We start from the raw sequence: 26,422 nt of genomic DNA, 5'->3' as shown, positions 1-26,422 counted from the left end.
TTTTTAGAAAAAGGCACCACTGCGCTTCCTCTAAAGAAGCAGCTTACTGTTTGAGAAGCGCTGGTCCTTGGAGGTTATCTGGAGCGCTGGTTGAAGAGGAGGGAGTCCTTGTCTTGGCAAAGCAGGCAGAGTTTCAGGCTTCGGCAGCTGCCTCCAGAAACAAAGAAGGCCCAGATGCCCGTGAGCACCAGGATGATGTATGCCAACACCAGATTTAATCCAGAATAAGGACTTATGAAGGTCTGCAAGGGGAAAATAACAGCAAGCTTATTAAACATGTGGATTAACCAAAGGAAAAGGAAAATATGAAACACTTTCAATAGCTGAGGTGTGTTCCACCAAACATACGATGTATGTCATGCACCCACAAAGACACATAGGACTAACCTAGTCAACAGACACTAGCCCGTAAGTCTGTTTCTGTGTAAGTGAAATGGGACTGAGGTGAAGCTAAAATAACACCAGTAAGGCGCTCGTGACAGGTTCTGGCACAGGGTATCTGAGAATAGTCCTGATAACAATCAAGGCCACATGGGGCAGAGTTAGTGTTGTCCCAGCTTCCCCAAGTCTTCCGTGTTGGTCTCCATGGCACACGCGGCACGTTGAGGGCAGCAGCAGGAAGGGCCATCGAGCGTGCCCGACGTGCTGTGCTGTGGACTTATCACCTGGGTCACACATTCCAGTTCCACGATGATAACCTGTGAGCTAAGGGCCCATTTCATAGAAGAACGATCTCAGATTTAAGGACTCGACAGGCTAGGCAGCTAGGAAAAGTGAAGCCAGATCTGGCTCCCAGAGTGAAAAGATGCTGGGTGTAGGAGAGCTTTTGACTAGAGTGAGGCAGGGGGCATCTCTGTCTAGCTGAGGATGGGCAGGGAAGTGCCCAGGGCTGGTGAAGATGCAGGAAGGCTGAGATGTAGAGTTTATTTGCCTTGAGCAAAAGGACAGCTTTTTAGAGGTGGGAACTGTAACCTGGCCGCCAAGCTTCTCTTTGGGTCTACGGAGAGAAAATACTGGGTTGGCCAAAGGTTCGTTTTTTTTCCCGTAAGATGGCTCTAGTAGCACTTAGTTGTCTTTAACTTCATTCAAAACAATTTTGTTAGATTGTATGTGACAGCTGTCATATCAGCGTGTGTTTAAAAAAAGACTTATCAAAATTGGTGACTTTTTGTGTAGCCATTTTAATACTGAAGATGGAAGAAAAAAAGCAACATTTTCAGCATATTATGCTTTATTATTTCAAGAAAGGTAAAAACGCAACCGAAATGCAAAAAAAGATTTGTGCAGTGTATGGAAAAGGTGCTGTGACTGATCGAACGTGTCAAAAGTTGTGGGCAAAGTTTCTTTTTGGAGATTTCTCGCTGGACCATGCCCCACAGTTGGGTAGACCAGTTGAAGTCGATAGGAATGAAATCAAGACATTAACTGACAACAATCAATTTTATACCACGCAGCAGATAGCTGACATACTCAAAATATCCAAATCAAGCACTGAAAATCACTTGCACCAGCTTGGTTATGTTAATCGCTTTCATGTTTGGGCTCCACATAAGTGAAAAAAACCTTCTTGACCGTATTTCCGCATGCGATTCTCTACTTAAACGTAATGAAAACGTCTCGTTTTTAAAACCAATTGTGATGGGCAGTGAAAAGTGGATACTGTACGACAGTGTGGAATGGAAGAGATCGTGGGGCAAGCAAAATGAACCACCACCAACCACACCAAAGGCTGGTCTTCATCCAAAGAAGGTGATGTGTAGATGGTGGGACTGGAAGGGAGTCCTTTATTACGAGCTCCTTCCGGAAAACCAAACGATTAATTCCAACAAGTACTGCTCCCAATTAGACCAACTGAAAGCAGCACTCAAAGAAAAGCGTCAGCAATGAGTCAACAGAAAAAGCATAATCTTCCATTAGGATAATGCAAGACAACATGTTTCTTTGATGACCAGGCAAAAAGCTGTTACAGCCTGGCTGGGAAGTTCTGATTCTTCCGCTGTATTCACCACACATTGCAGCTTTGGATTTCCATTTATTTCGGTCTTCACAAAATTCTCTTAATGGATAAAATTTCAATTCCCTGGAAGACTGTAAAAGGCACCTGGAGCAGTTCTTTGCTCAAAAAGATAATCAGTTTTAGGAAGACAGAATTATGAAGTTGCCTGAAAAATAGCAAAAGATAGTGGAACAGAACAGTGAACACCCTGTTCAATAAAGTTCTTGGTGAAAATGAAATATGTATCTTTTATTTTGACGTAAAAACCGAAGGAACTTTTTGACCAACCCAATATATTCAAATGGCAACCGTAGAAGGTAATCAGAAGGCAGACCTAATGAAATACCCAACAGAAGATAGATGTTACATAACCAGGGCCCAGTTTTTAACTATTTCTGTGTTAATTGGCTCTTAGAGTTAGCAAGAAAGTGAGACAAGTCCAGGTTACTTTAGTAAAAATCCTTAGTATTAAGGGAATGTGAGGGAACAGCATCTTTTTCAGCTGCACAACTGCTGAGGGTTCCAAAAGTTCATTTAAAAACTGCTGATGAGATGCTGCGAGGTACTAGTGAAGACCACAGTGCCTATCCTAATGGAGCTTATATACCAGTAAGGGAGACAAGTAATGAATGAAGAAACAAATAATTCCAAATTGTGATGAATGCTAGGACAGAATAACTACAACTGAGATGGTGCTAGCATAGGTAAGAACAAGGCGATCTACCTGGGGTGGGGGGGGTCAAGGAAGGCACTGAGGAATCAGCATTTAATCTGAGACTTACAGGAGGAGGAGAGAGCCAGCCTGGTGTAGACCAAGGGAGGGAACCAAAGGAGGGCAAAGAGTTCATTGCTGAGAACCTGAGAGTTGATATAAATGATGTGTAGGGGGTTTCCCTGGTGGCGCAGTGGTTGAGAGTCCTCCTGCCGATGCAGGGGATGCGGGTTCGTGCCCCGGTCTGGGAAGATCCCACATGCCGCGGAACGGCTGGGCCTGTGAGCCATGGCCTCTGAGCCTGTGTGTCCGGAGCCTGTGCTCCACAACGGCTATGGTGAAAGCAGGGAGACTAGTTAGGAAGACTCTGCACTGAATGAGGAGAGTACAGGTTGGTGATTTAGTCCAGGGTGATGGTGGTAGAGATGGAGAGAGCAGATGATAGGAACTGATGGGAGTTGCTGGTGGATGGAATGTGAGGGAAAGGGAGAGGCCAAGAATGACTTCCATGTTTCTGGCTCTAGGTAAATGGTGGTGCTATTTAATGAGATACAAAAAGACTTGAGGAAGACCAAGCTTAAAAGACTTGGAGTTAAAAAGAACCTGCTGTATAAAAAAATAAAGCAGTCTTAGAAGGGTGGTTGAACAGAAGGCAAAATGTGCTAGAAGCATGAGAGAAGAAGCAGAGACAGAGTTTGCGGAGACAACTCTTTGAGAAATTTTGCTGCAATGGGAACCAGAAAAAAAAGTCATAGCTCGAAGGAGAATAGGCAACAATGAAGAGTTTTATTTAAGATATGTCTATATGCTGGTGAAGAGAGGGACAGGCTGGTGATGTAGGAGAGAGGGCACAGTCAAAGGAGTAAAGTCCTTAAGTAGGAAGGAATTAGGTCTAAAGCCCAAGTGGAGGGACTGGCCTTTGACAGAAGAAAGGATACTTCCTGTGCTGGGCCAGGGTAAGGTGGGGAGATGGGTTCTTCTTAACAAACAAGAGGCTCTGACTGGGTCAGTTTGTCACCTCTGCCCAGCAGCGGCAGCAGGGGGAGTGCCTCCAAGGCACCTCACTGTCCTCACCCTCACCCTGCCTGCACATGCCCTTGGATTCAGGATACCAAGAGTGACAAGATAAGGTCCCATCACTGATGATCAAACTCTAATTAGAGAGGTAGATGTAAAAACTGTATCAAATAAAATAATGCTGGCCGGGGAGGGGGGTTATAACACAGCTATAAATAAGGGCTAGTGATACTGCTGAGTCAGAAATGTGCACCTTTTCCAGGGAGGCCTCACATGAAATGCTCAGTTTTCCAAACTGACCTAGGTTAGCAGTCATTGCAGATAAAACAGCGCGAACAAAGGCACTCCCTGCTGGGGAGCCACACTGGATCAATTTAGATGGAGGGTATGGTGTGAACTATGGGGAGCAGCAAGAGTACGTTGTGCACCAGTAAAATCAGTAAGAGGCTTATGTCAAAGAAAGAAGTCTGGGTTTCACTCCACTGGCCTCTGCTACAGCTCATCGCCCTCTCCTCCCCAACACACCTGGCTTCAGGACACCTGGCTCCTGCTGCTCTTCTACGTCACTAAGTTGCTCCTTCTCAGTCTCCTTTGCTGGCTCCTCTTCTTGCCCCAACCTCAAGGCTGAAATGCCCCAGGCCTTAGTCCTTGGGCCTCTTCTCTTGTCTGCTGATACTCACTTCTTGTACTCATCTCTTCGAGCCTGGATTTCTCTCCCAAACTCCAGACTTTTTCATCCAACTGCCTAACTGCCTTCTCCACTTGAATGTCCAATAGGCGCCCCCACGGTAACGTGCCCAAGGAGAACTCCTGATCTCCCTCACAAGCTTCTCCATCCCAGCTGATGGCAACTCCATCCTTCTAGCTATCCAGGCCCAAAACTCTGAAGACATCCTTGGCTCCTCTTCTTTCTCTCCCTTGCCTTATCCAGTCTGTCAGGAAATACTGTTGGCTCTACTTTCAGAAATATGTCCTGAATCTGAACATTTCTCATTATTTCCACTGCTATCTCACCCCAGTTATCACCACCCTTCTCTTGATGACTGTAATCTCTTCCCCCGTTACAGTCTACTCTGAACACAGCAGTCAAAACGATGCTTTCAAAACGTGATTCAAGTCATGTCCCTGTACTCAACACCCTACAATGACTCCCATTTCACTGAGAGTAAAAAGCTCAAGTCTTGCATTATCTAGATGTGCTTCTCATTTCCAACCTCTACTTCCATCCCCAACCTCAAATCTGTGACAGTATCTGCTACTAACTTCCCCAGGCTTACTGGTTCTGGTCACCCTCACTTCCATAAACATGCCAAGCATGTTCTTTAGTCTTAGGACTTTGCCACTGGCTGTTTTAGTCTTGGATGCTATTTCTCCAGACAGCCACATGGCCAACTTGACTTTTTTGTTCAAATGTCACCTTCACAACGAAACCTACTTTTGACTACATAGTTCCAAAATTCAACATCCCCAGCCCACACAATCTGGAACCCTTTTAACCTGCTCTACTTTCCCTTTTTTCCCACAGCACGTATCAATTTTAATATACTATAAAACTTTTTATTATGTCTATTGCTTACTGCTTCTCTCTGCACTAGATGGTAAAGGCAGGGTCTTTGTTTTTTTCACTAAATTGTTTTGTTCGCCTAGAACAGTGCCTGGAACATAGAAGGCTATTTGTCAAATGAATGAATGGCCAATTGGATCCATAAAAAGGATATTTCCTTTTTCTTGCAACTTCCTTTCTGTTTATTAAAGTGTACATAGTAGAAAATTTGGAACATGCCAAAACCCATAAAGAATAAAAGAATCCACCCAAAAATGAAAGCTGTTAATATTTTAACGCACTCTCTCGCCAGTGGTTTTCCCATTAAGATTTGAATTTATGGTCCTGAACCAAGATGGCGGAGTAGAAGGACATGCTCCCACGCCCTCTTGCAAGAACACCAGAATCACAACTAGCTGCTGGACAATCATCGACAGGAAGACACTGGAACTCACCAAAAAAGATACCCCACATCCAAAGACAAAGGAGAAGCCACAATGAGATAGTAGGAGGGGCGCAATCACAGTAAAATCAAATCCCATAACTGGTGGGTGGGTGACTCACAGGCTGGAGAACACTTATACCACAGAAGTCCACCCACTGGAGTGAAGGTTCTGAGACCCACGTCAGGCTTCCCAACCTGGGGGTGCAGCAACAGGAGGAGGAATTCCTAGAGAATCAGACTTTGAAAGCTAGTGGGATTTGACTGCAGGACTTCGACAGGACTGGGAGAAACAGAGACTCCACTCTTCGAGGGCACACACAAAGTAGTGTGCATATCGGGACCCAGAGGAAGGAGCAGTGACCCCAAAGGAGACTGAACCAGACCTACCTGCTAGTGTTGCAGGGTCTCCTGCAGAGGTGGGGGGTGGCTGTGGCTCACCATGGGGACAAGGACACTGGCAAGCATAAGTTCCAGGAAGTACTCCTTGGCGTGAGCTCTCCTAGAGTCCGACATCAGCCCCACCAAAGAGTCCAGGTAGGCTCCAGTGTTGGGTTGCCTCAGGCCAAACAACCAACAGGGAGGGAACCCAGCTCCACCCAACAGCAGTCAAGCCAACTTAAGTTTTACTGAGCTCTGCCCACCACCAGTCCCTCCCATCAGGAAACTTGCACAAGCCTCTTAGACAGCCACATCCACCAGAGGGCAGACAGTAGAAGCAAGAAGAACTACAATCCTGCAGCCTGTGGAACAAAAACCACATTCACAGAAAGACAGACAAGATGAAAAGGCAGAGGGCTATGTACCAGATGAAGGAACAAGATAAATCCCCAGAAAAACAACTAAATGAAATGGAGATAGGCAACCTACCAGAAAAAGAATTCAGAATAATGACAGTGAAGATGATCCAGAACCTTGGAAAAAGAATGGAGGCAAAGATCGAGAAGATGCAAGAAATGTTTAACAAAGACCTAGAAGAATTAAAGAACAAACAAACAGTGATGAACAATACAATAACTGAAATGAAAAATACACTAGAAGGAATCAATACCAGAATAACTGAGGCAGAAGAACAGATAAGTGACCTGGAAGACAGAATGGTGGAATTCACTGCCACAGAACAGAATAAAGAAAAAAGAATGAAAAGAAATGAAAACAGCCTAAGAGACCGCTGGGACAACATTAAACACAACAACATTCGCATTAGAGGGGTCCCAGAAGGAGAAGACAGAGAGAAAGGACCAGAGAAAATATTTGAAGAGATTATAGTCGAAAACTTAACTAACATGGGAAAGGAAATAGTCACCCAAGTCCAGAAGGCGCAGAGAGTCCCATACAGGAAAAACCCAAGGAGAAACACGCCGAGACACATAGTAATCAAATTGGCAAAAATTAAAGACAAAGAAAAAGCAGCAAGGGAAAAACAACAAATAACATACAAGGGAACTCCAATAAGGTTAACAGCTGATTTCTCAGCAGAAACTCTACAAACCAGAAGGGAGTGGCATGATATACTTAAAGTGATGAAAGGGAAGAACCTACAACCAAGATTACTCTACCCAGCAAGGATCTCATTCAGATTTGATGAAGAAATCAAAAGCTTTACAGACAAGCAAAAGCTAAGAGAACTGAGCACCACCAAACCAGCTCTACAACAAATGCTAAAGGAACTTCTCTAAGTGAGAAACACAAGAGAAGAAAGGACCTACAAAAACAAACCCAAAACAATTAAGAAAATGGTCATAGGAACATACATATCGATAATTACCTTAAACGTGAATGGATTAAATGCTCCAACCAAAAGACAGAGACTCGCTGAATGGATACAAAAACAAGACCCATATATATGCTGTCTACAAGAGACCCACTTCAGACCTAGGGACACGTACAGACTGAAAGTGAGGGGATGGAAAAAGACATTCCATGCAAATAGAAATCAAAAGAAAGCTGGAGTAGCAATACTCATATCAGATAAAATAGACTTTAAAACAAAGAATGTTACAAGAGACAAGGAAGGACACTACATAATGATCAAGGGATCAATCCAAGAAGAAGATATAACAATTATCAATACAGACGCACCCAACATAGAAGCACCTCAATACATAAGGCAACTGATAACAGCTATAAAAGAGGAAATCAACAGTAACACAGTAAGAGTGGGGGACTTTAACACCTCACTTACACCAATGGACAGATTATCCACAATGAAAATAAATAAATAAACAGAAGCTTTAGATGACACAATAGACCAGATAGATTTAATTGATATTTATAGGACATTCCATCCAAAAACAGCAGATTACACTTTCTCCTCAAGTGCACACAGAACATTCTCCTGGATAGATCATATCTTAGGTCACAAATCAAGGCTCAGTAAATTTAAGAAAATTGAAATCATATCAAGCATCTTTTCTAATCATAATGCTATGAGATTAGAAATCAATTACAGGGGAAAAAACGTAAAAAACACAAACACATGGAGGCTAAACAATACGTTACTAAATAACCAAGAGATCACTGAAGAAATCAAAGAGGAAATCAAAAAATACCTAGAGAGAAATGACAATGAAGACACAACGATCCAAAACCTATGGGATGCAGCATAAGCAGTTCTAAGAGGGAAGTTTACAGCTACACAAGCCTACCTCAAGAAACAAGAAAAATCTCAAACAATCTAACCTTACACCTAAAGGAACTAGAGAAAGAAGAACAAACAAAACCCAAAGTTAGCAGAAGGAAAGAAATCATAAAGATCAGAGCAGAAATACATGAAATAGAAACAAACAATAGCAAAGATCAATAAAACTAAAAGCTGGTTCTTTGAGAAGATAAACAAAATTGATAAACCATTAAACAGACTCATCAAGATGGAGAGGATTCAAATCAATAAAATTAGAAATGAAAAAGGAGACGTTACAACAGACACCACAGAAATACAAAGCATCCTAAGAGACTACTACAAGCAACTCTATGCCAATAAAATGGACAACCTGGAAGAAATGGACAAATTCTTAGAAAGGTATAACCTTCCAAGACTGAACCAGGAAGAAATAGAAAATATGAACAAACCAGTCACAAATAATGAAATTGAAACTGTGATTAAAAATCTTCCAACAGGGCTTCCCTGGTGGTGCAGTGGTTGAGAGTCCGCCTGCTGATGCAGGGGACACGAGTTCGTGCCCCGGTCTGGGAAGATCCCACATGCCGCGGAGTGGCTGGGCCCGTGAGCCATGGCTGCTGAGCCTGTGCGTCCAGAGCCTGTGCTCCGCAATGGGAGAGGCCACAAAAGTGAGAGGCCCGCGTACCACAAAAAACAAAAACAAAAATCTTCCAACAAACAAAAGTCCAGGACCAGATGGCTTCACAGGTGAATTCTATCAAACATTTAGAGAAGAGCTAACACCCATCCTTCTCAAACTCTTCCAAAAAATTACAGAGGAAGGAACACTTCCAAACTCATTCTATGAGGCCACCATGACCCTGATACCAAAACCAGACAAGGATACTACAAAAAAAGAAAATTACAGGCCAATATCACTGATGAATATAGATGCAAAAATCCTCAACAAAATACCAGCAAACAGAATCCAACATCACATTAAAAGGATCATACACCATGATCAAGTGGGATTTATCCCAGGGATGCAAGAATTCTTCAATAAACGCAAATCAATCAATATGATACACCATATTAACAAACTGAAGAATAACAACCATATGATCATCTCAATAGATGCAGAAAAAGCTTTTGACAAAATTCAACACCGATTTATGATAAAAACTCTCCAGAAAGTGGGCAGAGGGAACCTACCTCAACATAATAAAGGCCATATACAAGAAGCCCACAGCAAACATCATTCTCAATGGTGAAAAACTGAAAGCATTTCCTCTAAGATCAGGAGCAAGACAAGGATGTCCACTCTCACCACTATTATTCAACACAGTTTTGGAAGTCCTAGCCACAGCAATCAGAGAAGAAAAAGAAATAAAATGAATACAAATTGGAAAAGAAGAAGTAAAACTGTCACTGTTTGCAGATGACATGATACTATACGTAAAGAATCCTAAAGATGCCACCAGAAAACTACTAGAGCTAATCAATGAATTTGGTAAAGTAGCAGGATACAAAATTAATGCACAGAAATCTCTGGCATTCCTATACACTAATGATGAAAAATCTGAAAGAGAAATTAAGGAAACACTCCCATTTACCACTGCAACAAAAAGAATAAAATACCTAGGAATAAACCTACCTAGGGAGACAAAAGACCTGTATGCAGAAAACTACAAGACACTGATGAAAGAAATTAAAGATGATACCAACAGATGGAGAGATATACCATGTTCTTGGATTGGAAGAATCAATACTGTGAAAATGACTATACTACCCAAAGCAATCTACAGATTCCACGCAATCCCTATCAAATTACCAGTGGCATTTTTTATGGAACTAGAACAAAAAATCATAAAATTTGTATGGAGACACAAAAGACCCCAAATAGCCAAAGCGGTCTTGAGGGAAAAAACGGAGCTGGAGGAATCAGACTCCCTGACTTCAGACTATACTACAAAGCTACAGTAATCAAGGCAATATGGTACTGGCACAAAAACAGAAACATAGATCAATGGAACAAGATAGAAAGCCCAGAGGTAAACCCAAGCACCTATGGTCACCTAATCTATGACAAAGAAGGCAAGGATACACAATGGAGAAAAGACAGTCTCTTCAATAAGTGGTGCTGGAAAAACTGGACAGCTATATGTAAAAGAATGAAATTAGAACACTCTCTAACACCATACACAAAAATAAACTCAAAATGGATTAGAGACCTAAATTAAGACCAGACACTATAAAATTCTTAGAGGAAAACATAGGAAGAACACTCTTTGACATAAATCACAGCAAGATCTTTTTTGATCACCTCCTGGAGTAATGGAAATAAAAAGAAAAATAAACAAATGGGACCTAATGAAACTTCAAAGCTTTTGCACAGCAAAGGAAACCATAAGCAAGACGAAAAGACAATGCTTAAAATGGGAGAAAGTATTTGCAAATGAATCAACAGACAAAGGATTAATCTCCAAAATATATAAACACCTCATGCAGCTCAATATTAAAAAAACAAACAACCCAATCCAAAAATGGGCAGAAGACCTAAATAGACATTTCTCCAAAGAAGACATACAGATGGACAAGAAGCACATGAAAAGCTACTCAACATTACTAATTATTAGAGAAATGCAAATCAAAACTACAATGAGGTACCACCTCACACCAGTTAGAATGGGCGTCTTCAGTAAATCTATAAATAACAAATGCTGGAGAGGGTGTGGAGAAAAGGGAACCCTCTTGCACTGTTGGTGGGAATGTAAATTGATACAGCCACTATGGAGAACAGTATGGAGGTTCCTGAGAAAACTAAAAATAGGGCTTCCCTGGTGGTGCAGTGGTTGAGAGTCCGCCTGCCAATGCAGGGGACACGGGCTCGTGCCCCGGTCCGGGAGGATCCCACATGCTGCGGAGCAGCTGGGCCCGTGAGCCATGGCCGCTGAGGCTGCGCATCCGGAGCCTGTGCTCCGCAATGGAAGAGGCCACAACAATGAGAGGCCCGCGTACCCCCCCAAAAAAACCTAAAAATAGAATTACCATATGATCCAGCAATCTCACTACTGGAATATACGCTGAGAAAACCATAATTCAAAAAGACACATGCACCCCAATGTTCACTGCAGCACTATTTACAATAGCCAGGTCATGGAAGCAACCTAAATGCCCATCGACAGACGAATGGATAAAGAAGATGTGGTACATATATACAATGGAATATTAGCCATAAAACGGAACGAAACTGGGTCATTTGTTGAGACGTGGATGGAACTAGAGACTGTCATACAGAGTGAAGTAAGTCAGAAAAAGAACAACAAATATAGTATATTAACACATATATGTAGAACCTAGAAAAATGGTACAGATGAACCAGTTTGCAGGGCAGAAATTGAGACACACATGTAGAGAACAAACGTATGCACACCAAGGGGGGAAAGCAGCGGCGGGTGGGAGTGGTGGTGATGAATTGGGAGACTGGGGTTCACATGTACACACTGATGTGCATAAAATGGATGACTTATAAGAACCTGCTGTATAAAAAATATATAAAATAAAATTTAAAAATTAAAAAAAAGAAAGATTTGACTTTACATAGCTGCCGTCATATTAAGGGTAACTTTAGTATCCTGTATGACTGAAAGGTTTTAGGTAAGAAAGGCAATGAGATTGTTTTTTAGATGGAACAGAGAACAAGAAGCCCAGTATAAGAAAACCTGATATGAACTCTAAATGGATGGAGAGGAGAGACACATGAGGCAGGACACCATCAGAAGGAAGCTTTTCAATACTGTAGGTGAGAAATGATAAAGGTCTGGACAAAGCAGTGGCTGGGATAATTCTGATGTAAGTATATGACACGTTACAATTAAACTAAGACCAAACCATTAAACAGTGCTTAAACAATACATCTAGTCAAGTATTCTTTTTAAATTACTTTTGAAAACTGGCATTATAATGTCAGTGAGGAGAGAGTAAGATGGGTACTCTTGACATTCATCAGAATGCATAAAAATAGTACAACCCTTGTACAGAGTATTTTAGCAATTTGCATCAAGGGCTTTAAAAATATTCACATCATTTGACTTCAAAAATCAATTCCTTGGAATGTAAACAATGAATTGAAAAAGTTTCACATACAAAGTTGTTCCAGACAGCATTATAATAACCCAAAGTAGAAAAACAAGTTATCAATCAGTTAAGCAAACTATAACTTTATGTAATGATCTAAAGCCACTAAAACTTAAGTATTAAAAGGATTTATAATAACATGGAAATTTTTTAAGATGTGTTACATAACATAAGCATAATGCAAGCCTATTTCAGTTTGACTCTACCCATTAAAAGAAAGACACATACCAAAATAAGACACCAAAAAACTTTTACGAGATCAACCAACAAATTGTTATCTTTCTATGGTAAGAAAGATGATTTATCTATCATTCATTCATTCATTCTTTTAACTGACTTTTCTGAATTTCCTCATTTTCCTATGAGCATGTATTTCATTCAAAGTGGAATCTACCACTTTAGATATGCAGACTTGAGCTCCAAAAACCGGTTTGAGCACGGTAGCAATACTCACCAGGGCTGACACCAGTAGATGGGTCAGAAGAACTACAAGCAGGGTGTACCACTTTTTCTTCTCACAGCCATCAAAAAACACAATGCCCCAGAACATGTGCAGCAATATGATCACCAGCGTCATGAAAGCTGAAAGACAGGCAACCATTAGTGCCCAGTCACAGGATAACAAACCCCAAAGCCCACTAAACACCTAGTCCTGGGACAACGCTCTTGGGGTACACCACATTACTGCGAGGGTTCAACCCTATCTGACAGAAGTGGGACCCTGACACATATTTGCTTGAATAGTAACTCTGAGAGCAACATTCCTGAACCAGGGGGCCAACTCTGAAACAGCTTCTCATCTAGAACATGAATTTGTGAAAACAAAAAGTCAACTTGGATCTGGCTTTCAAGGAGTTTCTCTTAGGAATGCAATAAGACTACTGTGATATCTAATCAACTTTTCTCCAAATTAGCCTTCTGCACTAATTGCGAAACTCCCACCCTCCCCCGACACCACACCACACAGCATGTAGGATCCTAGTTGCCTGACCAGGGATCAAACCAGCACACCTTCAACCCCACATTGGAAACTTGAAGTCTTAACCAATGGACTGCCAGGGAGGTCCCTGAGAAACTTTTCTCAATTAAAAGAAGTGTCTTCGAGCTTCCCTGGTGGCACAGTGGTTGAGAATCTGCCTGCCAATGCAGGGGACAGGGGTTCGAGCCCTGGTCTGGGAAGATCCCACATGCCGTGGAACAACTGGGCCCGTGAGCCACAATTACTGAGTCTGCGCGTCTGGAGCCTGTGCTCCGCAACAAGAGAGGCCGCGATAGTGAGAGGCCCGCGCACCGCGATTTAGAGTGGCCCCTGCTTGCCACAACTAGAGAAAGCCCTCGTACAGAAACAAAGACCCAACACAGCCATAAATATATTAATTAATTAATTTTAAAAAAAGGAGTGTCTTCAATTTAAACAAGTCTTCTCATTAAAGTGAGGTTTCTCCTTGGATTTTTTTTTTAAGGACAATGGAAGACAAAAATATAAGAAATTGCAGTAATTATCCAAGATTCTTTCTTTTTTTTAACATCTTTATTGGAGTATAATTGCTTTACAATCATGTGTTAGTTTCTGCTTTATAACAAAGTGAATCAGGTACACATATACATATGTCCCCATATCTCCTACCTCTTGCGTCTCCCTCCCACCCTCCCTATCCCACCCCTCTAGGTGGTCACAAAGCACCGAGCTGATCTCCCTGAGCTATGTGGCTGCTTCCCACTAGCTATCCGTTCTACATTTGGTAGTGTATATATGTCCATGACACTCTCTCACTTCATCCCAGCTTATCCTTCCCTCTCCCCGTGTCCTCAAGTCCATTCTTTACGTCTGCGTCTTTATTCCTGTCCTGCCCCTAGGTTCTTCAGAACCATTTTTTTTTTAACTCACTACGCATAATTCAATTTCGTTTCTTTTTTTAAATTAATTAATTTTACTTTTGGCTGTGTTGGGTCTTCGTTTCTGTGCTAGAGCTTTCTCTAGTTGCAGCAAGCAGGGGCCACTCTTCATCGCGGTGCGCGGGCCTCTCACTATCGCGGCCTCTCTTGTTGCGTAGCACAGGCTCCAGACGCACAGGCTCAGTAATTGGGGCTCACGGGCCTAGTTGCTCCGTAGCATGTGGGATCTTCCCAAACCAGGGCTCGAACCCGTGTCCCCTGCATTGGCAGGCAGATTTTCAACCACTGCGCCACCAGGGAAGCCCCCTCAATTTCGTTTCTTTTTATGGCTGAGTAATATTCTATTGTATATATGTGCCACATCTTCTTTAGCCATTCATCTGTCGACGGACACTTAGGTTGCTTCCATGTCCTGGCTATTGTAAAGAGTGCTGAAGTGAACATTGTGGTATATGGTTCTTTTTGAATTCTGGTTTTCTCAGGGTATATGCCCAGTAGTGGGACTGCTGGGTCGTGCAGTAGTTCTATTTTTAGTTTTTTAAGGAACCTCCATACTGTTCTCCATAGTAGCTGTATCAATTTACGTTCCCACCAACAGTGCAGGAGGGTTCCCTTTTCTCCACACCCTCTCCAGCATTTTTTGTTTGTAGATTTTTTTTTTTTTTTTTTTTTTTTGCGTTAAGCGGGCCTCTCACTGTTGTGGCCTCTCCCGTTGCAGAGCACAGGCTCCGGACTCACAGGCTCAGCAGCCATGGCTCACGGGCCCAGCCGCTCTGCGGTATGTGGGATCTTCCCGGACTGGGGCATGAACCCGCGTCCCCTACATCGGCAGGCGGACTCTCAACCACTGCGCCACCAGGGAAGCCCTGTTTGTAGATTTTTTGATGATGGCCATTCTGACTGGTGTGAGGTGATACCTCATTGTAGTTTTGATTTGCATTTCTCTAATGATTAGTGATGTTGAGCATCCTTCCATGTGTTTGTTGGCAATCTGTATATCTTCTTTGAAGAAATGTCTGTTTAGGTCTTCTGCTCATTTTTTATCCAAGATTCTTAAGCAACTGAAACTGAACTTGATCGGCGCACACACAGGTTTTTCTATGGAATACTGCATGTGTGCATGCATGATCAATTAATTTCAAATGTGGTAAGTACTACAAAGGAGAAGTACAATACCACCCGAGGGGGTTACAGCTTTTTTGTGCACTCATGGCTCTTCCTCATCATAGTATTTATCACACTTTGTTGTAATCAGCTGTTTGTCTTTATTCCCTCTATGAGTGGAACATATAAACATTAACTCGGCTGTTAAATAAAAATACTTAATTATTTGTGGAATGAGTGATTAAATGATCAAATGGACTTGCCCAAAATACTAAATTAATGAGCCAGGGTAAGACTTGAAATTAAGACTCCAATTCCTATACCTTGCCTATATACAGAATAACCAAGATATGGTAATGATTCTAATAAAAGTTAATGTTAGCCTACTACACAACTACAAAAACAATAATTAACTTATGATACATTTAGTTTGTAAACTATGCTGACTTGTCACATGAAAACCTATGTACATACAGGTATCATATATTGTACATCTTGTCCTAACATAGACATACTAATTATACCCCATATTCCTGATTATTACTTAGGCATTTATAATGGAGTATGTTAAACTATTTAACTGAAAAATTTAAAAGGAGCTCATGCCTAAATACATGGTAACAGCAGCAGTTACAAATAATATATGCAATAAACGCAAATACATGCAAATTTGGGGTTATTATTTTTAAACGCAATAAGTAGTTTCTTAAATGTTTAATTCAAAGGTTATGCTCCAAAGAATGACGTTACAACAAATAAACTCTAGCACATGATAAAGTAACAGCTATTCTTGACTCTATAGGTATACATCCACAGCATGGTCAGCCTGCCGTCCTAACTCAGCTAAAGATATTAAAACACTTTATTTTCTTTGAATTTATAGAAATCACAAATACAATCCCCAAATTGCTAGCACATTTTTTACTTTCTTCCAAAAGAATCATTTTAAGCCAATCTTATGAAAACAGCCTAGTTCACAAAAGGGAATTAGCGCCATCTAGTGACAGAATCTGGTAGAAAAATAAGTTCCATTAGGAGACTGCTACTTGAGAGCCAAAAAAAAAAAAAAAGCTTATGTAGCAGTCTAATAGACTGATTTAAGAAAATATAGAAAACTGCAGCAGTAATACCCCCTCCTGGGTATGTTTTATTAACTTATATTGGATGCTAACAGATTTTAGCATTAATATTACAGTTGTTCTAAAAATGTAATACTCATTATTATGTTCATTTTTTAAGACTGTCAGAAATATTTTAATTATGGAATGTTTAAAAGGAAGATAATTTGCTATGTTGGGGGCGCAACTAAATAAGTAGGACCCATCCCATTGACATACTTTCCTGTCCTCTAACTTGCCGCCGGACGTGAAGGGCCCTGACTAACTTGTAGGCCTTGAAAAGCCCTTATACATTTTTGTACAGGGACGAGTCATTTGGGGGGCTGTATACAGGATGGATTCCCATGGAAAATGTGTTGAGGAAGGACTAACTGGGTGGGAGTTAATGGTAGTAATCTAGACAGGAGATACCAAGGTCTGAACTGAAATGATGAACAAGGGTCCACTGGGTTTGGGGACCACTATAACGTGCAGCATGTCTCTCAATTCTTTACTGCAGCAATTTGTTTTTTTAATTTGGTCATACCTCCTTATATCTTTTCTATTATTATGTTAAACTGCACTGAAACGCTTAATCACTTTTTTGGTCTTATTCTCTCTACAAGATGATAAGCTCCTTGAAGACAGAAATTACTTTAGTAAAGATGATAAATTTTTTTTTGAAAGGATTCTATTTATTCTTAATAAGATGATAAATTAATGATTTAATTAAAAGAATCTGTGCATAGGATCACTTACTTCAACAATACAACTTGTGAAGACAAAAAAATACAGTGGGGTTTTTAAAAACTATTTTTTAAAAGATTCTTCTTGTGTAATTTAGGAGAGAGCTTATATTAATTATGTATATTACCAACTCTCAAATGTGTGACCACTGCATCATGGGGACAATTTTCATCTGGTGGATGAAAAGCGGTTTGAAATGGGTTGGTCCTTTTACCTGCATCTTTGGATGAAGGTCAACTCATCTATTATTTTTTTCCTCTCAATTTCTTTTTTTTAAAGAATATAGTACAATTTATTTTTAAATGTTCAAAAGCAAGAAAACTAAATTTTCTTTTTTTTTTTTCAGATACACACATGAAGGTAAAACTTGCAGGTTTTACCTTCAAAGTAAAACATCGATACATGTTAAAAACCTAACTTTCAGACCTGGCTAACCCAGGGACTTAATAACACAAAATCAGGGCAACAGTTACCTGTAGGGGAGGAGTGAGGAGGAACAAGGGACTCTAAGCTCCTGCTGGTGTCCCAGTTCTTAAGGAACAGGGAATATGGATTGTTACAGTTAAAATTAAATATATATACATATATATATGTTTAAATATACGTTTTTAGATATATGACATTACCTCACATTAACATTTTTTTTTTTTGGGGTACGCGGGTCTCTCACTGTTGTGGCCTCTCCCGTTGCGGAGCACAGGCTCCGGACACACAGGCTCAGAGGCCATGGCTCATGGGCCCAGCCACTCCGCAGCATGTGGGATCTTCCCGGACCGGGGCACAAACCCGTGTCCCCTGCATCGGCAGGCGGACTCCCAACCACTGCGCCACCAGGGAAGCCCATACCTCACATTAAATAAGAACTATTTTCTCTCCTCTCAATTTCAAGATTAAATTATACTTCCCACTCCAAAAAGCGGCCAAGATGACAAATGAACTAAAGATTAGGGCTACAGTGAAGAGAAATAAAAACTAATAAAAACAAAAACAAAAAAAGCATATAGCCTATAAAAATTCCCTTACAATATATCAGCTATACAGCAACACTGTTAGTATAGTAACAGAAAAATAAATTTTATGCAAGCTTAGTTCCACTCTAAAATTCTACAATACTCTAACTGTAATTTTTATTTTCCTAGGTCCTTTCCATCACAGTGTCTAACAGTATCTTGCCTTTAGAAGATATAACATGAATTTCTATTCACTTCATTTCCTAAGCCAGGGAACTCCACTAAGCATGATCATTTAGATCATAAATCTGAACATTCACAGCTACCAGACACATACCTGAATTCAGGAAGAACTGGGGAGGGTCTCCATGAATGCCCACTGTGCCCGGTCCCAAGGAGTCAGACAGGGTATTTACAAAGGAGAATACTCCACTCATGATTCCAAAGCCCAAGCCAGAAACTAAAGAGGAAGGAAAACACTGTTAAACCTTACTCATGCTGTGATTTCTCTTCAAATCAAATTCCCAAGGACTAGGGAACACTATCTTGCTGAAGGAAAAAGGGTGCACATGCTGTTAGAGAAGCAGTAGAAAGCTGGCTCAGAAAAGGCAAGCGCTTGGCTAAATGATGAACCGAGAGAGAACTGGGGAGGAAAGAGGAAAGGAAATGGTCAGTGAAATGTAGCAGAGAAATGAAAAAAGAAAGAAAGAGATCCAGAAAGGCTCCAAAGGGATAGGCGAGACAGAAGGATACGATACTGTAGCTCTGACTTTAATTCATGACAACAGAATCTGTAGAATTAAGTTTGATGGAACTGAGCTTGAGAGGTGACTGTATTGTAAAGAGGGATCCCTGGGTCAATCTGGGTGACTCAATTTAGGGACCCGGATCCAACCTTTAAACCATAATTCTGAAAGAAAAATACAAAGAGGTATAACTGTGTTAATATGAAGAGTCCTCTCAGTACAAAGTCATGGAAACAACCCAAAGAAGGTAACAATAACATCACTTAGAAATTGTTAACTAGAGTGTATACATGTTAAAAAACCTAACTGTCAAATCTGGTTAGTATTTAATGGAGACACAGATAAGGGTCACCTGCAATCACTTTTCTTTACATAAGGGCCCTGGAAAGCTAGAAAAATAAACAATGTACACCAATAGGCCAATGTGGTAGTAAAATACTACCTGAAACCTACAAAGATTTAAAAGATAAAAATGGCTTTTATGTCAAGTCTGATCTTTTATCTTACGACGCTATGCAGTTCTAACTTACCATAAGCCAGCAATCGCATAGAGGGTGCTTTCTCACCTGGGTTTATACTCTTCAAACCCTCACTGGATTTTCTAAAATAAAACCACACAGATAATTTTTTTAGGTAGTATATCAGAAAAACACATAAGATATTTTAAAATCCAGATACTTAATGAGGTTTTTTATCACATTATACTCTAAATCTAAAATCCATTTAAACGAACACAGCAAGTTTTCAATTAACTAAAGTCAACCAAAATTTCCAACCAACTTTTGCCTATATCTGACATTCACAAAGGGGAGGAAAAATAAGAAGAATATAAGTAAACAAGCCATCAGGGATTGAGTTTAATGATACAAAAAAAAAGCAATACTTATGACTAAGTTTAGCAAGCATTTAATTCAACATCTTATGGCATCTACCACTCTGAATTTTTCCTCTTCCCAAAGTACTATATCTCCTATTGCATTTCTTTGGTACTTTGTTGTATTTCCGCCTGGGTTAGACTTATTCTGCCACTCTCCCTTCTACCTTCCACTCCATAGAACGTTAAGTGGTACTCTCTCTTCAAAGTCTAGTTCATGCAACAGTTGCTCAAAGAAGCCACCTTTACCAGTGATTGATAATTATTCATCCCATCTCTCCTTACTCTTAAACCCTACAACACTGACAGTGTGAACTCTCATATGGATACCTAATCAAATGGTCTTCTGATTCGAAAACATTATTTGTTTCATAACCCCAGTCAGGCCTCAGGGGAGAAGTAATCAGGGGAGAATAAAATGCTACCCTCAGAAAAGAAGATAAATGAATACCTGAATGAAACATTAGACTACTGCTCAATAAGAAATGATCTTCAGAGTGATCATATCCATGCTTCTGTCATGGACAATTTGCAAACTGACCATGAGCCCCTGCACCCCACACAAATGCGTGAGGACTGCGGCAGGCCGGCTCCACTCTTGTCACTATTGCTACCCTTTGTTGGCTAGAAAGTCTGCAACAACAATCCTGACACAAAGGATATTTAAATTATATTTAAAGTATATTTATTAAAGCAATAAAGGAACCAAACATTTTACAAGAATTTTTCAACAAGTGCTGAAACAAAAATGAGTTCGGTTAACTCTAAGAGTAGAAAATTAACCAGAACATGGAAATTATATTATGGGTATTGTGTTAATTAAATTTTAAGGTATGTATATTCACTACAGTGAGCCTATCTCATGACATAAATATAAATATTGACTACATTAAGGCAATACAGAATTCAACCAAAATAATAATAAGCATAAAGAAGAAGGTCTTTGGGACTTCCCTGGCGGTCCAGTGGTTAAGACTCCACACTTCCAATGCAGGGGGCACAGATTCAATCCCTGGTAGGGGAACTAAGATCCCCGATGCGGCCAAAAAAAAAGGTCTTTTTCTTTTCTAGACTCAAAAGAAACAATTGCCAATCCAGTGCTCTCCATTTGGAAGCATCATTTGGTAGCAGGGACATGAGCCAAAATTTAAGTGACTGTCATCTTCTTTCTCTGGAGCAGTAACCACCTGAAATGTGCAATTTTCCTAAATAAACTTACCTGTCACAGGAATGTGGTTAAAGGCTAATGAATGCTTAAAGACCTATACAATAGCAATAACTTCCATCAACAAACAGATATAATGGTATAATAGAATCAATAAATTTTGGAGGATTTCTGTTTTATATAAATTGCTCAGCAATGAATAAAAGATTTTTGCTATTTAGTATAACAAAGTACTGCTATCACAAATATATTAAAGATATAAATTTAAGGTCTAGGGTCAACATTAGGAAGTGAAAAAGTACAAAACACCATCAGTTTCCGTGTTCCTGACGGATACATCACACAACTGATGATGTAAGTGACAGTGATTTTTTGTATGTGTGTGTGACGGTGATTTTAATCTGACCATTTTACTGAAGTGGAAAATTCTTTGTTTGCGTTTATTATTGTTTCCAAGAACAAAAAACTCAATTTTTTAAATATAAACTTTGAAAAACAAATGATAAATCATACCAGCTTTCTTGTTTGTTCTGATTCACTTTATATGTGTGTGTAAGAGAGGGAAAGTACCAAGGAATATGCATATAAAGTAAAAACACCATTTTAGAAAATTTTTAAAATAGACATGTCTTTTAAGACATAGCAATGATTATCTTATTATTTTTCTATAAAAGATTTTCTCAAATTACCAAATATTTATGGTATCAGCATTATAAGACAATTGAACTAAATTACAAAAGCTTTAATCCAAGCCAAAAAATTCTTATGTATGTTTTAGGCAATGTGCAGGACCATAACTTGGATTTTTCTTTTTCCTTCTGAATAACGTAGAAAGGGCTATCACGTGTGGCCATATGTCAATTTCTCACAGTGCAATTCTTTGCTAGGCTGAAAGTGACCATTCATTCATTCAAGATGAAGTACTGGTCCTAAGACCTAAGCCATGAAATAAATTTATATTGGACTACAATGATAAATACTTTGATTCAATTCCATATATGTAAAAAAACTGGTGCAAGCTCTCCACATTTTAATCTTGGCACCAAATTCAGATAGTGAAAATTTGATTGAGGCAGTACTTTAAACTTAAAAGTTCAAAACCTACTTTGGCAGTGGAGATAGTTAAAATATTGATTAAACTGAAGTTCCTATATCTGAATGTAGTAAAGCCTAAGACAGCAACTTAAATGCATCTATATAAATGTTAGCCATTAATAAAGTATCATAATAATTCTCAAACTTATTTTAACATGTAACTACATAACATCCAACATTTCTAAAATGTGCTAGGAAAACACTGTACCATATTCCAAAGGTTTATAGCAGATGCATTCTGTAAAGGCACCTGTTAATACAGGTTTGTCCTATTATTTGTTTGCAAATCTCCAAAGGTCCTTTCAGAGGAGCAAACATGGTTTCCCCAGAAGGCCAAAGAGGCTTCTGTGAATTTCCTGGCATGAGAGCCTGCAGACTGACAGCCATAATTCCTTCTGCATGTGGCCCTATGCCCTCACTGCTCTATTAAAAATGGCAGCTCTGGGACTTCCCTGGCAGTCCAGTGGTTAAGACTCCAAGAGGCGCAGGTTCGATCCCTGGTCGGGGAACTAAGATCCCACATGCCTCTCGGCACAGCCAAAAAAAAAAAAAAAAAAAAAACAGGCAACCCATGGGGAATTCCCAGGTGGTCCAGTGGTTAGTACTCCGTGTTTTCACTGCCCAAGGCGCAGGTTCAGTACCTGGTGGAGGAACTAAGATCCCACAAGACACACAGCCGTGGCCAAAAAAAAAGGCAACCCATGTTCAGCTTGTAGTCCTTTGGAACCTTAGGTTAGTGCCAATAAAGGGTTGCTTTTCAGGTGGAAACCGTGAAGAAACACAATAGTGAAGAACAGCAGATACCCATTTAGCCACTCTAGGTAAGTGAGGTTTTAGAACCTCAAGTCCTAAGGGGTTATTAAAGTCACGTCCTGATCTATGAAAAACTACTGAAATTAGTAAATGCAAAACCAACATGAGCCAGTGATGTTGGAGACAGGAAAATCCAGTCCAACCCAAGGCTGAGTTAAGAGAACAGTGCCCTGTCAAGGGTGGGAAGGACCCTGCTCTCTGCACTGCTTTGACCACAGCAGGGTACTGTGCTGGGTTCCAGGCACAGGTAAATCCCAGGCACCAACAAAAAGGGGTGTCCACTGACACAAAAGAACAGAGATGGGAAAAGGTCTGGAAGCCACATCCATGTCTCCTGAGGGCCAGCTGAAGAAATGAGGAATGTTTAGCCTTGAAAGAGACAAGATGACAACCGTGTGACAGAGACTGCATTTCCCTGTGCAAGGCAGAGGTCAGAAAGAAGGAGATTTTTATTACCTTAATATATTCTACAGTTAAAATTAAATTTTGGAATAGTAGTAACTGCTGCATACCAGAAACATTCAACCACATCTGAATGTCCATCTGTTAAGGGTATTGTATTACCATGGAACCTGAAATGTTATGTTTTTTATTTGTTGTTCTTTAATATTTCCAGGAACTAATGGAAATTTCGTTTTTAAACTTTTTCTCAGATACGACTTTTGCTTCTAAGCACCGGCTTCCTGGTTTTCTACTCGGGATTTAAATTGCTTTGTTATTAAATTTCAATATCTGTTATTAAAAGCAACAAGTAAAAAATACAGAAGGCCTGGCATATTGGCAAGAACAAATTATCAGAAGCCTATTATAAGAGATGTTATTGAGGTTCTGTCTTGGTTGCATCCATGAAATTCATGAAGTGCTTTAATTATCCCATTTGCAGAGATGAGAAGACATAGCACATTTATCACTCTACTAACTAAGCCTTACTACATAATCAAAGCCAATCTCATGACTAACTGAAAGAAAATATGGTTCCAAGTTTAAGCTGTGTTTCAAAACAGTGGTTTCATGTGAGATCCTCATGGATCCTACAGATGACCTACTTTCTGGCCTAAAAAGGGAACTCATGCCCACGGCTCTTTTTTTTCTTTTAATGTATTTTTCTATTCTGGACATGAAATCAAACGACATATCACAAAATGAACCCCTGTTCCTCCCTAATACAGTCAGAATAATGGCAGGCATAATCACCATAAGAATTATCTATTTTAGGTGATGTCAAAGAGAAGTGCGTATAAATTCTGATCTGTAACAGTTTTTGTTCTTCTTGTTTCAATGACTATTTCTCTAGCTTATTTTTCTCCATGGCACTTACTGTTTTTTAATATACAATGTCTTTTCTTGTTTATTCATTTGTTGTCTATCTCTTCCCACTATAATATTACCACCATGAGACTGTCTTTTAATCATGATGTATCCTCAGTACCTAGGGTATGCACGGCATTGAGCAAATTCTCAAGACATATTTTTTGAACGAGTGAAGGAAGGAATGAATGTCCACAAATTAAAATACTCAATATTTTCAGGCTGGAAATGTACAATCCCTTGGCTTGGAACTATGCAGGAAGACATGGACCTTCAAATACAATAATACATTAATGTTTCAAACTACTAAATCATAATTCAAATAAAACTGGGAAAAAAGGTAAAGCGTTTAACTTACTTTAAAAGTTTATAATATGCAAACCGGAACACTTCTTGGATAAGGACTGAGATTAACACTCCAAAGATCAGCAGATCTCTCTGTCTTGGTTCATCTTTGTTATCAGTAAGGGTTGCTGCCATGAACCAAATGAAGGAAGAAAGCAGCAGAGACACCAGCCAGAAGAAAGCTCTGAAAATTGGTGTGGGGGGGAGGGGGAGTTACAAGTGAACAGGACTAATAATGATTTAAAAGCAGAAAAAACCCTGCTTGAGAAGGAAGAGATTTCCTGACAAAAAAAGTGTTCATGAAGTGATGCTCTTAACCAACTGGTCCTAATCAATGGTGCAGTTTCCCTGGTGAAATAAACATGCAGGCCAAGAGGAATTTGAGATTTTTCTTAAAAATCACTTTTTTCAGTGACCCTGCTATTTGTAAATACATCTGCAGACTAATTGCCAAGGACTGTCTGTCTGGAAACTTGGTTATTTGCTAAGCTTCCTAATTAAAGCTTTGCCCATTGATGTGCAAATGTCTTTTCCAGGAAAATGTCTACATCTCTATTAACAGAGCGATTGGTTTAAAATCCAGAGGTTGAAAGCCTGTGCTCTGATCTACATCAGTCTTCCAGGCCTGGTTTTTACAACATTCCTGTGGATTTTAATGATTATAACAAGCTTTACAGACCTCTTGCCCAAATCTCTATTGTTTTTTAAATGACACGTGTGATGCAGCATTTTCAATACAGTTGTGAGAGGTGAGGAAGCTCAGAAAAGGTGGGATTCACTGGTCTCGCCTGGCTGTTTCTCCTGGTGCCAAGTGAGACTCAGTGGTGGAGAAGGTCGTAGGGGAGCTCCAGTAAGAGCTGCCAGACAGGTGAAAACTGGGATTATGATCACATTCGCCACCAGAGTTCGGTATTGACCAAGCTCCTGCAAGGAGACGTACTACAGGTGCTGCGGAGTTTTCACAGGTTTCTACCCTTTGGCCGCTCACCTGAATCACCTGGGACGCTTTTAAAAAGTCCGAATTCCACCCCCTAGACATTCCTATTCAGTTGATTCAGGGAGGGGTAAGTGTTGGGCATCGGTATGTTTTAAAGCATCTGATCCCCAGGTGCTTAAGGGCTCTTAACTCGCTTGGGATTACAGATGCCTGTCAGAATCTGAGGGAAACTAGGGACCTCCCCCTCCAAAAAAAATAAAAGATGGATATTTGAAGTTATCCACAATTTTTTAAATACAGTTTTAATGTATGACTCACTAACGCCCATCCACGGACCCTAGGCAAAAACTCGGGAGCCAAGCGTCAGGGTTTTCTGAGACCCACGATGTGCTCTCCTTCCCTAGAGCTCGCCCTCTGGGGTCGCGGGGCTCTTGTTCTTTTCTCGCCGACCCTCGGAGCAGGGCGAAGAGTCCCAGGGGAGTGGGGTCTCCGCTCTACCCCCTCCTAACGCTTCTCCGCTCCAAAGCCCAACGAGGACGAGCCGTTTCGTGGGGACGCCAGGTATCGCCGGTACCCCTGGCGGGGGAGGGGAGTCCCAGGTCCGGGTTTCCCGGCACAACCGCCTTACCCGATGATGAGGAAGATGATGCGCAACGGCTCGGTGGCGATGGTGAAGATGTAGAGGGCGAGCGCAGGCCCGAAGGCAACGAAGGCGCAGCCGAAGAACACGGCCGCCGTCATGGCGACCGCAGAAGCCGGCACGGGGGCGTAGCGTGGACGCGGAGGCGCAGATCGACCACGGAGAAGAGCGCGCGTCGAGGGCGGGGCAGGCCGAGGGGCTGGAGGCGGGGCGCGGCGGAGGAGGCGGGGCGCGGCGGAGGAGGCGGGGGAAGGGC

At 40.7% G+C, this 26,422-nt stretch overlaps 1 protein-coding gene across 1 annotated transcript; it reads right to left on the bottom strand.

Annotated features, from left to right (window-relative positions):
• Window positions 1-37: 37 nt before the first annotated feature.
• Window positions 38-26,324, bottom strand: APH1B (aph-1 homolog B, gamma-secretase subunit). The gene is made up of 6 exons (XM_082648634.1): window positions 26,155-26,324; window positions 24,603-24,773; window positions 19,520-19,590; window positions 18,581-18,703; window positions 12,904-13,031; window positions 38-242 (listed from the first exon to the last, which is right to left on the bottom strand). The coding sequence occupies exons 1-6, from the start codon at window positions 26,265-26,267 to the stop codon at window positions 75-77; spliced, it is 774 nt and encodes a 257-aa protein (XP_082504760.1). The 5' UTR covers window positions 26,268-26,324; the 3' UTR covers window positions 38-74.
• Window positions 26,325-26,422: the final 98 nt, after the last annotated feature.

The sequence above is a fragment of the Grampus griseus genome (genome assembly GCF_964374135.1).
Source record: "Grampus griseus genome assembly, chromosome: 2".
NCBI classification, from domain to species: Eukaryota; Metazoa; Chordata; class Mammalia; order Artiodactyla; family Delphinidae; genus Grampus; species Grampus griseus.
This window is presented reverse-complemented; position numbering and strand designations above follow the sequence as displayed.